The sequence below is a fragment of the Takifugu flavidus genome, chromosome 1 (genome assembly GCF_003711565.1).
Source record: "Takifugu flavidus isolate HTHZ2018 chromosome 1, ASM371156v2, whole genome shotgun sequence".
NCBI lineage: Eukaryota > Metazoa > Chordata > Actinopteri > Tetraodontiformes > Tetraodontidae > Takifugu > Takifugu flavidus.
Window position 1 is genome coordinate 1,909,697 of NC_079520.1, and position 12,854 is coordinate 1,922,550.

The 12,854-nt window shown below is 42.2% G+C and overlaps 5 protein-coding genes across 5 annotated transcripts; 3 read left to right on the forward strand and 2 right to left on the reverse strand.

Annotated features, from left to right (window-relative positions):
- Positions 1–190: 190 nt before the first annotated feature.
- Positions 191–3,967, forward strand: fkbp7 (FKBP prolyl isomerase 7). The gene is made up of 4 exons (XM_057057853.1): positions 191–1,004; positions 1,346–1,497; positions 2,377–2,504; positions 2,805–3,967. Exons 1-4 carry the CDS (start codon positions 772–774, stop codon positions 2,964–2,966), a joined length of 675 nt encoding a protein of 224 aa, XP_056913833.1. The 5' UTR covers positions 191–771; the 3' UTR covers positions 2,967–3,967.
- A 212-nt stretch (positions 3,968–4,179) lies between these two features.
- On the reverse strand, positions 4,180–6,464 carry osgepl1 (O-sialoglycoprotein endopeptidase-like 1). The gene is made up of 7 exons (XM_057057819.1): positions 6,073–6,464; positions 5,464–5,851; positions 5,181–5,385; positions 4,959–5,107; positions 4,603–4,733; positions 4,443–4,514; positions 4,180–4,378 (listed from the first exon to the last, which is right to left on the reverse strand). The coding sequence occupies exons 1-7, from the start codon at positions 6,264–6,266 to the stop codon at positions 4,300–4,302; spliced, it is 1,218 nt and encodes a 405-aa protein (XP_056913799.1). The 5' UTR covers positions 6,267–6,464; the 3' UTR covers positions 4,180–4,299.
- Positions 6,465–6,484: 20 nt separating this feature from the next.
- adat3 (adenosine deaminase tRNA specific 3) lies at positions 6,485–9,729 on the forward strand. Its single transcript, XM_057057832.1, has 2 exons — positions 6,485–6,773; positions 8,607–9,729. The coding sequence occupies exons 1-2, from the start codon at positions 6,762–6,764 to the stop codon at positions 9,609–9,611; spliced, it is 1,017 nt and encodes a 338-aa protein (XP_056913812.1). The 5' UTR covers positions 6,485–6,761; the 3' UTR covers positions 9,612–9,729.
- On the forward strand, positions 6,966–8,003 carry alkbh6 (alkB homolog 6). The gene is made up of 2 exons (XM_057057843.1): positions 6,966–7,166; positions 7,279–8,003. Exons 1-2 carry the CDS (start codon positions 7,112–7,114, stop codon positions 7,899–7,901), a joined length of 678 nt encoding a protein of 225 aa, XP_056913823.1. The 5' UTR covers positions 6,966–7,111; the 3' UTR covers positions 7,902–8,003.
- A 205-nt stretch (positions 9,730–9,934) lies between the features above and the next one.
- ormdl1 (ORMDL sphingolipid biosynthesis regulator 1) lies at positions 9,935–12,784 on the reverse strand. Its single transcript, XM_057057858.1, has 4 exons — positions 12,668–12,784; positions 11,491–11,670; positions 10,935–11,086; positions 9,935–10,624 (listed from the first exon to the last, which is right to left on the reverse strand). The coding sequence occupies exons 2-4, from the start codon at positions 11,662–11,664 to the stop codon at positions 10,489–10,491; spliced, it is 462 nt and encodes a 153-aa protein (XP_056913838.1). The 5' UTR covers positions 11,665–11,670; positions 12,668–12,784; the 3' UTR covers positions 9,935–10,488.
- Between the last annotated feature and the right edge of the window lie 70 nt (positions 12,785–12,854).

Sequence of the window (12,854 nt, forward strand, 5' to 3'; positions counted from 1 at the left end):
CCTTAATTTTTGAAAGATTAAATTTTAAAGTCAAGTTTAAGTTGTTCCGGAAACGGAAACATCACCAGAATCTAACGATCTGTTTGCTTTCAACATTTCCCGATTATTTCATTGAAGCTATTTTTGTAACAGACAAGCCGGCTGTCACATAACCTCTTCCCATGGCGAAAGTAACGTAACTATTACTACTACTACTTTTATTATTATTATGTAATATAATATGATTAGAGTGTGATGATTTTAAACGCTACGTGGACCAGATGAGAGGGAGGAGGTGCAAGCCGGATGCTTTCACAACTGTGAAGGTTAAAACGGGCTCTCGTGTTCCTAATCATGCAAACAGGCAGAATAGAAGCCTGCATCCCTCAAAACTGAGGTTGGTCGTGGTGGGTCCCGGAGCTTCAGCACGAATAAAAGATTTTCTGATCCAATTTGTTTTAAACTATCGATGCAACAGTGTTGCGGATTAATCCCTCTACATTGTCTGTCAGGGCGATGCTGCTTGGACCTTTTATTATGTTGCCTGATGATTAAAAGTTCGACGGAGTACAGACGATTAAAACTCGCATTTTCGACTCTTCATCGTGGTAAATAAAGTATTGTCAAGGAGCATTGTCGCCACTAAATTCCCTGACAGTCCAAGCGCAGGGATCAATCTACTCCGCGGGCTACCAACAGCAGCTGGAGCGCCAGCGGTTCTCCACGTCCTCCTCCTCCTCCTCTCCTCCTCCTCCTCCTCCTCCTCCTCCTCAGTTCCTCGATGTGCCACGAATGCACGGCGGCGTCATGATGTGGAGGCTGGTAAGCTGCGCTTTCTGCCTGATTGTGTCTTTGCAGCCCGGCTCCTGGTCCTGCTGGGCGGCGGCAGAAGAGTTGGGAGGTGAAGTGAAGATCGAAGTCCTGTTCAAGCCCGTTGAGTGCGACCCAAAAAGCAAAAAAGGAGATCTGATGAACGTCCATTACGATGGGTTCCTCGCCAAGGACGGTTCCCAGTTCTACTGCAGGTTTGTGAGTCAGTAGTAGAAAGTGCCGCGTTCTCTATGATTTTATTATATTAAACTATAAATCCAATAGTGCAGTACATGCTTAAGTTATTATCGCTGAACTGTGACTTGAGCTAAGATTTGAAGTTGGTGGCTAATTAGCCAGCCTGACTATAATCACAATACATCATCACTCACAGAAGAGGCAAAAAGGGCCTCCTGATCAAATTACACTTGCATTTGGAGATGATGTTTTATGAAAACATCGTATCTAACTCCTTATAAACAACATGTGGTCTGGCTTGATTTTCATGAAGAAACCCAGGTGATTGTCAGGTTGTGGTGATTTTTGTCTGCCTTAGTCGAACAGACAAAGCCGGGCATCCTCAGTGGGTCGTGCTGGGCATCGGGCAAATGATCAAAGGCCTCGACTTAGGGATGGTCGATATGTGCCCCGGAGAGAGGCGGAAAATAACCATTCCACCTGCCCTGGCCTTTGGGGAAGCAGGAAAAGGTGAGAAAATGGAACAGGCGACTTAAATGTGTATGTTTTTCTCATTATTTTAGTAACTCAGTGGTGTAAAAATGACCTGCAAGGTCAACTTAGCGTTTGTGACACTGTTTATGTGATGTTAGATGCACCTTTATGCTCTCCTTTCCTGTTTTCACAGCACTTTAACTGACAGAGCGTCACCCTTGGTGCCAGTGGCATGAACTCTCAGCATGCAACACAGTTTAAAGGTCTCTGCTTCAACTGCTGCTCTGATTAAGCTAACAACCTTCTAACTAACCTGGTATATTCCACCACTTCTTTAATATACACATGATACGACCAGATGTTGTACGTGTTCTGTATCTCTGCATGAGTTGTGTTTCTTACAATCCTCTTATTCTTTGGTGGGTAGAATTAAGGGAAAAGTTTTACTCTCGCTGAATAAATGTTTTAAACGGCCAATTTTTTCATCCGGTTTTCCAAAAATTGCATGACCTTCCATTATAAAGGGAAAGTCTTAGAACTGAGGAGCATTGTCTTCATCTTTGTGAAACTTAAAGTTGTGTTTGTGTCCACTAGGTTATTAACAGGCTTATTAACAGCCGCATGTAGAGGTGAAGGATGAACTCCTCTGTGTCAGAGAGAAGTCATCATTTTTATTAAAACTGTGTCTCTTTGATGCTCATGTGGTCCGATAACTACTGCACATTGACACATTTACGTCCATAAGTTGCCTCTTACAGTTAAGCCATGAGGCAGAAGTTGTCCATGAGGCAATTGGAACAGAGTTATTGATATTGCAACTGATTGGAACTAGTTGTTAGTTCAGTCATCAGTGTAAAATTCACAGTGATGTCAGTGCAGTCGGTGGTTCATGTGCTGCTCTTTCCTCCTGATTAGAGCCGGTGCCGCCCAATGCCACGGTGATCTTTGAGGTGGAGGCTTTCTCTGTGTCCAGGGGACCTCGCAGCATGGAGGCCTTTGGAAGCATGGACATCGACAACGACAAAAGTCTCACCAAGGATGAGGTACCAGTGATTTACAGGCCTGTTTGTCATTTGGCTGTAGCCTGAGATTTAGCACGTAAACATTAGAAGCATAAAACTCCACCAGCCACAATTATGCACCAATCAGAATTTGATCCCAACTTTTTGCTTTGTCTGTGTTGTTATTGTTTGATAATTGGCTTGAACATGTGCTGATGCAACGAGCTAGCTAACGAGCTAGCTAACGAGCTAGCTCTCCCTTATGGTTGATGGTATCGGAGCCTCATTTGTCCAGATAAATGTAGGTGGTGCTGGTTAGTTATTCTAAACTCTTGTTTTCAGGTGAAAGAATATCTGAAGGTGGAGTATAAAAAAGAGGGGAAGCCACGTGAGGAGACTTTCTTTGATAAGGTTGTGGAGGATATATTCCGCAAGAATGACAATGACAAAAATGGACAGATCAGTGTGACAGAGTATAATATTTATAAGCACGATGAGCTTTAGGGCTGGAACCTTTCACTAACTAGCAGCACATAACATAATGTGAATTTTAGAAGTCAGAATTCATTTCAGCAAAACTCAGATACACATTTTATCATGCACGGAATAAAAACAACATAATGCAAATACAATATTATTTTTAAAGCATCCCAAATATTCCATCATAAGTACAGCGAGGTGCCTTAGTAATAAATTGATAATAAATACGGATTTAAATTTAAATATCAATCCCACCAATCAGCTGTTTAGTTCATGATAATGACTCATGATTATGTCCTAAATGATTTAATGCATTTGTATAAGTGCATTGAATCATATTACTTGTTCATGCAGTTAATGAAAGCATTACTTTAGATCTTAAGCCTTTCACACTGTATTGTCTTCAATGAAAGTGTTGCTGTTGATTTTATTACATTTATATGCTTTGGGCGTTTGTATTTAATGAATTTTCTGGGTTTTATTTCTGCAGTTCATTCAGCCTACTTCAATGACCCCACCTAAATAATTTAATACCAAACAAATGTTTGGTTATGTTTTGTTTAATGCATGTTTTAACCTGTTTAATTCTACACAGTTCTACACAGTGTTTTTGAATAGTTTTTGTTATCATTTGAAATGGTGTGATGTGAGGAGCGAAGCGGCATTTCCAGGGAAAGATCACATCCGAAGAACTTTGACTCTTCTGCAAATACCACTGAGCATTTTTGTTTACCACTTTGATTCAGTTTAGAGAAATTACATCAACCAGAATGTTGCGCAATGTTGTGGAATCTGGAAGTGTATTTTTCTGCCAGTCCCAGTGTTCAAGGTGAGCAAACTGAAGATGAGATGGCACAAATTTATCTTCCTCCAGGATGCCCAGCACCAAGGAGTTAAAAAGTGCACGGATGCTTCATACAGTTCATTTTGCTCTACGTGTTCTGTTCACCTTTATGTCACCGTCAGTGTATGTGATCGATCTTTTTCTGTTTGAAACAAAATAAATATTTGTGGTGACATTGCGATTTTATTCTGATTGTATTTTTCACAATGTGCTTCACAAACTGCGTCGCTTCTGTCGCAATGGTCCTTGTGACGTTTGTTCTTACACAACGTAACCACTAGTTGGCGCTATTTATTCAAAAAATAAAGACAGATCCGCCCAATGCTGTTAAAGGCTTAGTTAATATGAATCATCTTAAGCTAATTACTTCATTAACTAGAGTTAATAAATACATTTTATCAATAAATACAATTTTATTGTACATATACAGTATAACACAAGTGTATATACATACACACAATATAAGTACAGTACTGTATATATACAGTTAATAAGATTTTAACAAAAGCGTGATCAGCCGATCATCTTGAGTGGCGGCAGCCTGATGGCTGCTGCCTTCACCTCTGCTGTCATGTCAATGCCCAGAGGTGCCCTGAAAACAGCAAAATGTTGGATTAGGCTTGGATTTTAACCAATAGGCTTCAGAGCTAACTCACTTTGGTTCATAGCTGACATCAACATTCGGAGGCAGGATTCCTCGCTGCTCTCTCAGGCGTTCAACACCATTCCTTCGTAAAGAAAAGCAGGTGGGCTGTTCTTCAAACAGGTCAAATAAAGCAACTGCCTAAATTAAATGTCAGAATGCAAAATGCACACCAGGCAATCATGACTCCATTGTCAGTGCAGAAACTGGCTGGAGGACAGATCAGCTGCAGTCCCGTCGTCTCAGCAACGGCCATTAAAGCCTTCCGGATGTAAAGATTGCTTGCCACACCTCCGGACATCACCTTTAGAACAGGAGTAAAAAAAGATTAAACCGTTGTTGACACTAGCCTCCGGATTAACCTATTTTTTAAACCTTGAAAGGCTAAAGACTTAGATTTTAGCTTTTTAATATGAACTTCTGGCACCGTGGTAAATAATAAAACTCATTTCTAAGCATTTCATCCATCCATTCATTACACATAAGTGGGGTTGTAGGTGGTCTGGAGCCTGTCCCAGCAGACACTCACCAAAGGGGGACGGCTCGGTGGCAGCAGGCCTTTTTCCTTGCAGAACAAAATGGCACGAAGAGTACGCTTTGCAAGATGAGACGCTACCGTGTGCTGCGCGGCTGCTGCAATGTCGCTAACGCATGATAAAAGTGTTCCCTTTTCAACGCCTATGGGAACAAGAATGATTTTTTACCAGTTAAGGAGTCTTATGCTCGGTTTGTGTTGCATGTGTGACTGTACCTTCCTCTCTTTCTTGTTTTTGAATCATGTTTGTAACTTGACTCCGTAACCCAGCAAAAGAAAAGCAGCAGTCATTTGTTTGTCCCATAGGTGTTGTGAAATGGAACTTTTTTCTGTCGCCATCCTTGGCGAGAAGCTCAATGGCCTGGCCTCCACTCAGAGTCGAACAACGGGGGTGAGTGATGAGCGATAAACGTCTGGCGATCTAACAGGAAACACAATAGTCATTTCGCTATAATCACATATTTGACAGCAGTCGCAGGTGTTAGTGCTAAGATTTTACTTTATCCAGCGTGTCCCCTGGAGCTTCATCCAGACTGTGACCCAAAAGCAAAAAGTCATCGACTCCTCGGGCAACTGCGAGAAGAGAATGGCCTCCAGATACAAGCAGCACAAGGAAGGGGAATGGAACATGCTGGAGCATCCTGACAGTCAGGGCGTGGGCTTCCATGTGGTGGATGGGGATGAAGGGTGTACTGTACTGCCTCACAAACCTCTTGCTGAAGTCAAGGCCAACACCCAGGCTCAGGGCCAAACCTGGCTTCACAGTAGTAGCAACAGCTGACAGTTCCCTCGGGTCCACCTTGCTCCTCTCCAAGGCCTCCTGGACTACACGTTCGATATTGTCTCGGTGGAGCTGCTGTGCGATGGTGGGGATGATGCCGCCACTTCTAAATTATTCCAAACAAAATATAATACACAGCTATTATTTTATGGGATGAGCAAAAAGCACATTTTTGTTTGTTTTAAATATAATGCACAACTTTGCACACATTTTTGTTTTAAAATTTCAAGTCACCTAAAATTAGATTAGAACTGTATTTGTTCTTCATTCCACTTATTTAACAACCAAGATCTTCCTTGATCTAAACGCCACAACTCCGTAACCCACCTCAAATGTACGTGTTTCTGTGAGTGAAGAGACTCCCCCAAAATTTCCCCCGTTTCATCCAGGACAGCAGCACCAGTTTCGTCACAACTTGTCTCGATTCCCAAAACGAGCCTGGACAATGTTGCTTTTCCAAACGATGCCGAGCACCAAAAACTATGTCTCAAATGTAGAGTATTTACTTTTGAGGAAAACATTTTTAAGGAGGAATGCGAGTTAAAGTAATTTAATAACAAAATTTAACCTTGCATTACTTGCTATTTATTGTCCTACTTTAAAGAATAAAATAGTGAATCAAAAAGTGGCAACATTACGTCTGTTGACAGCACAAACTACTAAAAACGTAAAATAACCTATCCAAAAGGAGACATCAGTTTTTACTCGTGGACTTCCGGATGAAGTGTCACGTGCAAATATTTCCGATCGTCGGGCATAGTTAAATATCGTCTTTTTCACTTTAAGAAATTTTTAAAAAATCAAGTCAAATACATATTTTCCTGATAGAATTTCCCCCCATCTATTAAGGATTAGACTTTAATATTTATGGGGAAAGACTTTAACAGTCATACCAGGGAACAAATGTTTGATGCTAAGTTTCCGGGGTCTATTTTGTTTGTTGCACGCGATTGAATGCATGGAGTAGCGAGAATAACTGGTTTCTTTGCTAAAGCAGTATTTTCATCAACGTGTTGATGTCGAATGAGGTAAAACATTCTATTCATTGTGTTTTTAACCTTTGTTGTCGAAGTGTTCTATAATTTTAGCGAATTTTGTTTATTTTGTTATAGTATAGATTTATTTGGGTATAGTTCTAAAATATCTACGGGACAAATCGCTGTATATCAAGTTAATTATGCATTTGTTATGCAACACAAAAAATAACGTATTTTATTCTTCGTCAAGAGACAATAGAGTGATCTTTGCTCTTGACAAGTCACTTCCGTTATTGCTTTTTTTTTTTTTACGAGATAGGTGATCTCAAACTTGTTACCTTCTGAACGGTTTGAACTCCTGTTGCGAGATTAACCAGCATTATTATCCAATGAGATTAAGGAAAAAGAAGACAAACAGAACAAACTCGTTCGGATCTTTAACAGGTATTTTATGTTGACTTTTCTAAAGGAGTCATGGAACATCCATCTTGTATTTTGGAGGAACTGAAGCAGTTTGTCATAAACGATGCCCCACCAACAGTGTACTACATTCCAGATTTCATATCGGAACAGGAGGAGACCTACCTTCAACAGCAGGTGTACAAGTCTCCAAAGCCTAAATGGACTCAACTGTCAGGCAGAAGGCTTCAGAACTGGGGAGGGTTGCCACATCCCAAAGGTATGCTGGCAGAAAAGATACCCGACTGGCTCCAGAAATACTGCGAGAAGATTTCCTCTTTGGGTGCTTTTGGTGGAAAAACTGCCAATCACATTCTGGTAAATGAGTATAAACCAGGAGAGGGGATCATGCCTCATGAAGACGGTCCTCTGTACTACCCCACCATCACCACAATCAGCTTGGGGTCTCATACGCTCCTCGATTTCTACACACCTGTCGGAAGCATGCAAGGCGATGCGCCACAGACGGAGGAGAACCGCTTCCTCTTCTCCTTGTTGGTCAAGCCTCGCAGTCTTCTCATCCTGCAGGATGACATGTACCAGAGGCTCCTCCACGGCATCCGGCCCTGCGACCAGGATACTCTGACCGAGAAGGCGGTGAACCTTTTAGCTGCTGGGACTCAACCTGGAGAAATCCTGACCAGGTCCACCCGCATATCACTGACCATACGACACGTGCCCAATGTCATGAAGGCCAAGCTGTTATTGGGGAGGAAATGAAGACAAGACATGCATTCTGATTTTCCAAATGTAACTTTCTTTAGGCCTTATTCCAAACTGTGTTGCACTCAGTACTAACATACATAAAACCAATCAACAAAATTGTTGTGACTATGTTTGGATGGATTTTTTTTTCAAATGCAGCATTTAACTGTCAACCTGATAGGGGATAAAAGTAGCTTCAGATTCTAAGCAAATATTTGATTTCCATGCTTAATCATGTACTTTAGCTTTTTCGATAGATTTGTGAGTGTGTTCAGCAGTGATGATTTACACATTTGAAATCTCAACCTGCCATGGTGCTGTCATTTTAATAGATTTTTTTATGAATTGATAAACCGGTAAGTACTGAGAAAATACGCATTTCCTCAATTGTGAGAACAATAGTTGACTTGTGTAGTGTGTGTAACACCATAAAATATGACAGATATTGTGGATCATTCCTGCCTTTACAGCTTTTTATGTTAGCATGATGGATCAAAACTATGAGGCTGGATCTTCAAAAAACACTTTTCAGCCCTTGTCGGCCATCAGGTGGAGCTTTTTGTGAGAAAGCCGTTTACAGGGAGGGCTTCAATCCTCAATCTCATGAAAACCCCGTCTGGTTTGTTTGGTTTTATCGGGGTGGGCTCTGCCCTTACAGTTCTGTGACACTGGCAGTGGCTAATTTTTAGCACCATGACTTATGAAATGTATATCTCACAGGAGCACATTGGATTGATGGAGCCACAGCCGAAACGCTGGAAGGGCCCAATGTGCGTCACGGAGGACTCCTGGGTTGCTTATCCTGTGCTGTCGGATGAAGAGTCTCAAGACATCGAGATGATCGAGGCATTCGCCGCACCCATCGTTGACAAAAAGGAGACATCGCGCTTAGTCCGGGAGCTCGGTAGCATCCACCCCTTGAATGGCCTTGAGCACTTGAAGCGGGTGCGTGCCGTTAAGGACAAAGCCAGCCCTCACTCTCTGGAGGTCCTGCTGTGCCTTGTTCACGATGCTCCAAACACTGAGGCGCCGGTCAGCATAGACTCGCTGCTTTCCAGTGCCGTCAGTTCTGAGGGGTTGGGCCAGCCGTTTGTGGTTAACGTCCCGGCTCGTGCACCTTTGACCCGACCCCAGTTTGAGCTGGTGAGCAAACAGTGGCCGACCTCTTTCCACGAGGACAAACAGGTAACTTTAGCTTTGAAAGGGGAGCTCTTCAGCCCAGAGCAGAAGGCCAGGATGCAGTCATACATGATGTCCGCTGTGGCTGCAGCTGAAGCGGGGAAAGAACTGGGAATGGAGGCAGTTGGTGCGGCGATGGTTGACCCATCCACAGAGACCGTCGTAGCGGTGGGCCACGATTGCAGAGCGGACCACCCCCTACATCACGCAGCGATGGTCTGTATTGATCTGGTGGCTCGCAGCCAGGGAGGCGGCTGCTACCGTTTCGACAGATACCCGTCTTGCAGCTTCACACCACCGGACTCTGATGTGACAGCTCAGCCGTACATCTGCACCGGGTATGACCTGTATGTGACCAGAGAACCTTGCCTCATGTGCGCCATGGCCCTGGTTCACTCTAGGATAGGCCGGATCTTTTACGGAACAGGCTCAGCTGACGGGGCTTTTGGTACCAAATATAAACTGCATTCACAGAAGGATTTAAACCATCGCTTTGAGGTTTATAAAGGAGTTCTAGGCAGGCAGTGTGAGGAACTGAAAAAATGACAATATTTAAAATGAAAATTCACAGGTTTAAAATTTTAAATTGTGTTCCTGAGGGAATAGGAGCTTTTATTTACAATAAAGTTTATAAATTACAACTAGGCTAGGAATAGTACAGAAATTACTGACACCTGTTTGATTTTGAGCGTCAGATCAGTTGTGCATTTGTTTTTAATATATTTTCCATTTCCTCCTTTCTGAAAGCTTTTAGCTGAAGGTAAATGATCATGAGATAGGACAGAGCGAGGACAAACGGTCAATTGAGTGTCAGAAAAAGTATTCTCAGATGACTGTGAGCGATGGTCAAACAAAGCATGACCACCTGATTTGATGATGGCAAAAGAGTCCTTTATTAGCGTTGCTGTAAACCTCCCTCATTAAGCATTTAACCACACAAACGTCTCATTTATTCATGCCGGACAACATCTACAAAATAGTACTAAAGGTCTTCATGTATTAGTAGACTTTCAAATGAAAAATCATGCAGTTCACTCAGCATGAAGTAGTGCGACACCGATTAAAAATGAAGGTACTACTAAATGATATTTTACCTGTCTCACTCTGAGTAAACACGTCAGGAAACATACATTTAGAACATTTGTGGCCAAAAATGAATTCAAACTCTCAATTGCGTTGACAGAAATAAACTCAACCAATAGCCCAGCAAACACCTGGGCCAGCCCAGCTGTGTGCAGGGTTAAAACATAAATATTCACATAAGTTAGTAATGCATATGGCCTCCTGTCATCTACTCTTTTCTTTCAACATGAAATCTTAAACCTCATGTATCTAAACATGACTGACGTTTACACAAATCAGATGACTTGGTGAAACAGGCTATGCAGGAATTCAACTTCTGCTGGAGAAACCGGGCATGAAGTTAATACTTGTTGATGCCAAAGAGTCTAACTCCATGTAGCTGTGGCAGTTTTGGAATGAGGACGCTCAGAAGTGAGGCAGTGTTTATGAGAAAGTGTGTTGTGTTGTACTTTGTGTAGAAGCTGGCCAGGAAGTATCTGCGGAGTGGAACAGACAGGATCGATTAAGACTAAACCACAGAATTCCACACAGTATCATCAACTGTCTCCCTAAGAGGATTAAAATAAACAGACTCATTTTATTTTTTTATGCTATTAAATCAGGAATTATAACAAAATGTATTTTATAATCATATTCATCTCGCTTACTTTTCATTTAAATAAAGCGATTTTGCTTTTAAGAGCCTTGACACATTCATTAAAATGTCACTAATTCATCATTTTGTGCTCTTTGTTTTAGAGTTGGTCAGAGTGAGACTGAGTTGACTAAACTGTGAAACATACGTACAGGATGATGGGGGAGATGGTAAAAAATTTCCTAGATGAGGTGAACTGCACGCCGTAGTCCAGCTGTTCCCAGTGTGTGAGGAGTCTGGCTTTTCCTTGGTCGGGGGTCTCAAAGGGAGTGCCCTTGACTGCATGCATAAAGACATACATTCCCTGCAGACACAAACAGGCATCAGGCAGGGGCCTCCTGTCTCACTCAGCTTTATCAAGGGGCGTTTCATACATCCTGATAGAAACTGAAATATTATTTAACACTTCCCCATAGCCAAAGTATTCCTCAACAAGCTTTTAAGTCTGGCTGCAGTTCAAATATCCGCTTTGACTGAGGGAAAAAGTATCGGTGTACACGACACAGCTGGAGTTACAGAGGCATGCAAACGTTGGGGCACTGGCGGTCAGACATTCTACACCCTAAAAATGGAGCATAGCTAAAACAAGCACAGGCAAATACCGGTCCATCTATCTCACATTCACGGCTTATCTGAAAATGCACTTAGAACACTTTACGTCTGACAACCTGAATGACCTGTCAGTGACAGTGGGAGAAGGCAACTTACAAAGTTGTGTATGACATTGGTCAGCGTCCAAACCACTGGCACACTGAAGAAGGGTATGCTCAAGAGCACGATGTGAAGTATTCCGACACCAAGCGCGTAGGTCAGCCAGATGCCTCGACTGTTCATGACCCGGGTGTTTGGGTTCACCTCACTGTGTGCCACCCCCACGTTCATTCTGGTCTGAAGGAAGAAAAACACATGTTGAACAAGCTGTCTTTTTAGCAAAAGTCTCTTTAAAATAAACCTTATTCAGTCACTCCAAATCAACTTTCTTCCCTCCCATATATGCTTTCATGTCTGTAAATAAAAGTAGTTAATGACAATGTTCATGATTAAGGGTTTGGTATGACAGAAGTTCGTAAATTATCTTTAAATGCTGCATTATTCCTCTACATTGTGTTCGTAAGTACCTAAATGAGGCCACAACAGGGTCAGTAAAGCACTTTGACCTGACTGCGAGTCAGTCAGATAATAGAAAATCATTGTGTAATCCTGTGAACCTTATCCTGACATGCTTACTGCTTCAGTAATGGATTAAGGACAAAGAAGTGAGTGCAATAATATCTATACTTTTTACATCAAACCACATTGCATCTCTGCAAAAGTATGACAAGCACTCACTTGCATGAGCAGACCACCTTGCTTCGAACAATAACATTTTATAGACATTAATATTTGGTCAATTAGATGCCCCTTCCACAATTTATTATCTTTGAGACACGTGTCCTCGGTTTAGTCAAACTTCATAACGTTACGCATGAAATTCAGCACTTCTGAATAAAGGAATGAAGGCAGAAAGAGGAATTAATCCATAATAATTGCTGCACGCAAGCAATGCGTGTTTCACAGCTCAAAACAAAACCAAAGGCTTAGTCTATTTACTGGTTGCCTACGCCAGAAATAATGGATAAAACCCTTTAATCGCATCATCCCGTGGCATGAAAACGATGATGTAATATAATGACATGCAAATGCGGTAATCATGCCCTTCCTTGTTTAGGCAGGTTTGTAGTCATCTGGTTTCATAAACGTTTTTCTCTCGTTTCCAGCACGTAACCTATATCGACCCCCCGGGTCTCTAAACCAAGTTTCTCTTTGTCACACCTTAAAATTAGCCAGAGTTAAAACACCACAGTGGCTTCAGGCGGTAGGAACCCTGTCGCCGCTACATACTTACAGGTTGCAGCGAGCAGTGGAGGTTTTTCTAGAAACAATCTGCTGTGGACAGAAATGGTGTATCTCCTTGTTGATACGAGCAGCAGGTAAAGAGCGCAGCCGCAGACGACGCAATCCGACCCCGGCGGAAGTAGACATGTCAGGTCAGAGTGGGTATTTATTTACCCTAAGATTTGTCTGTCAGGCGG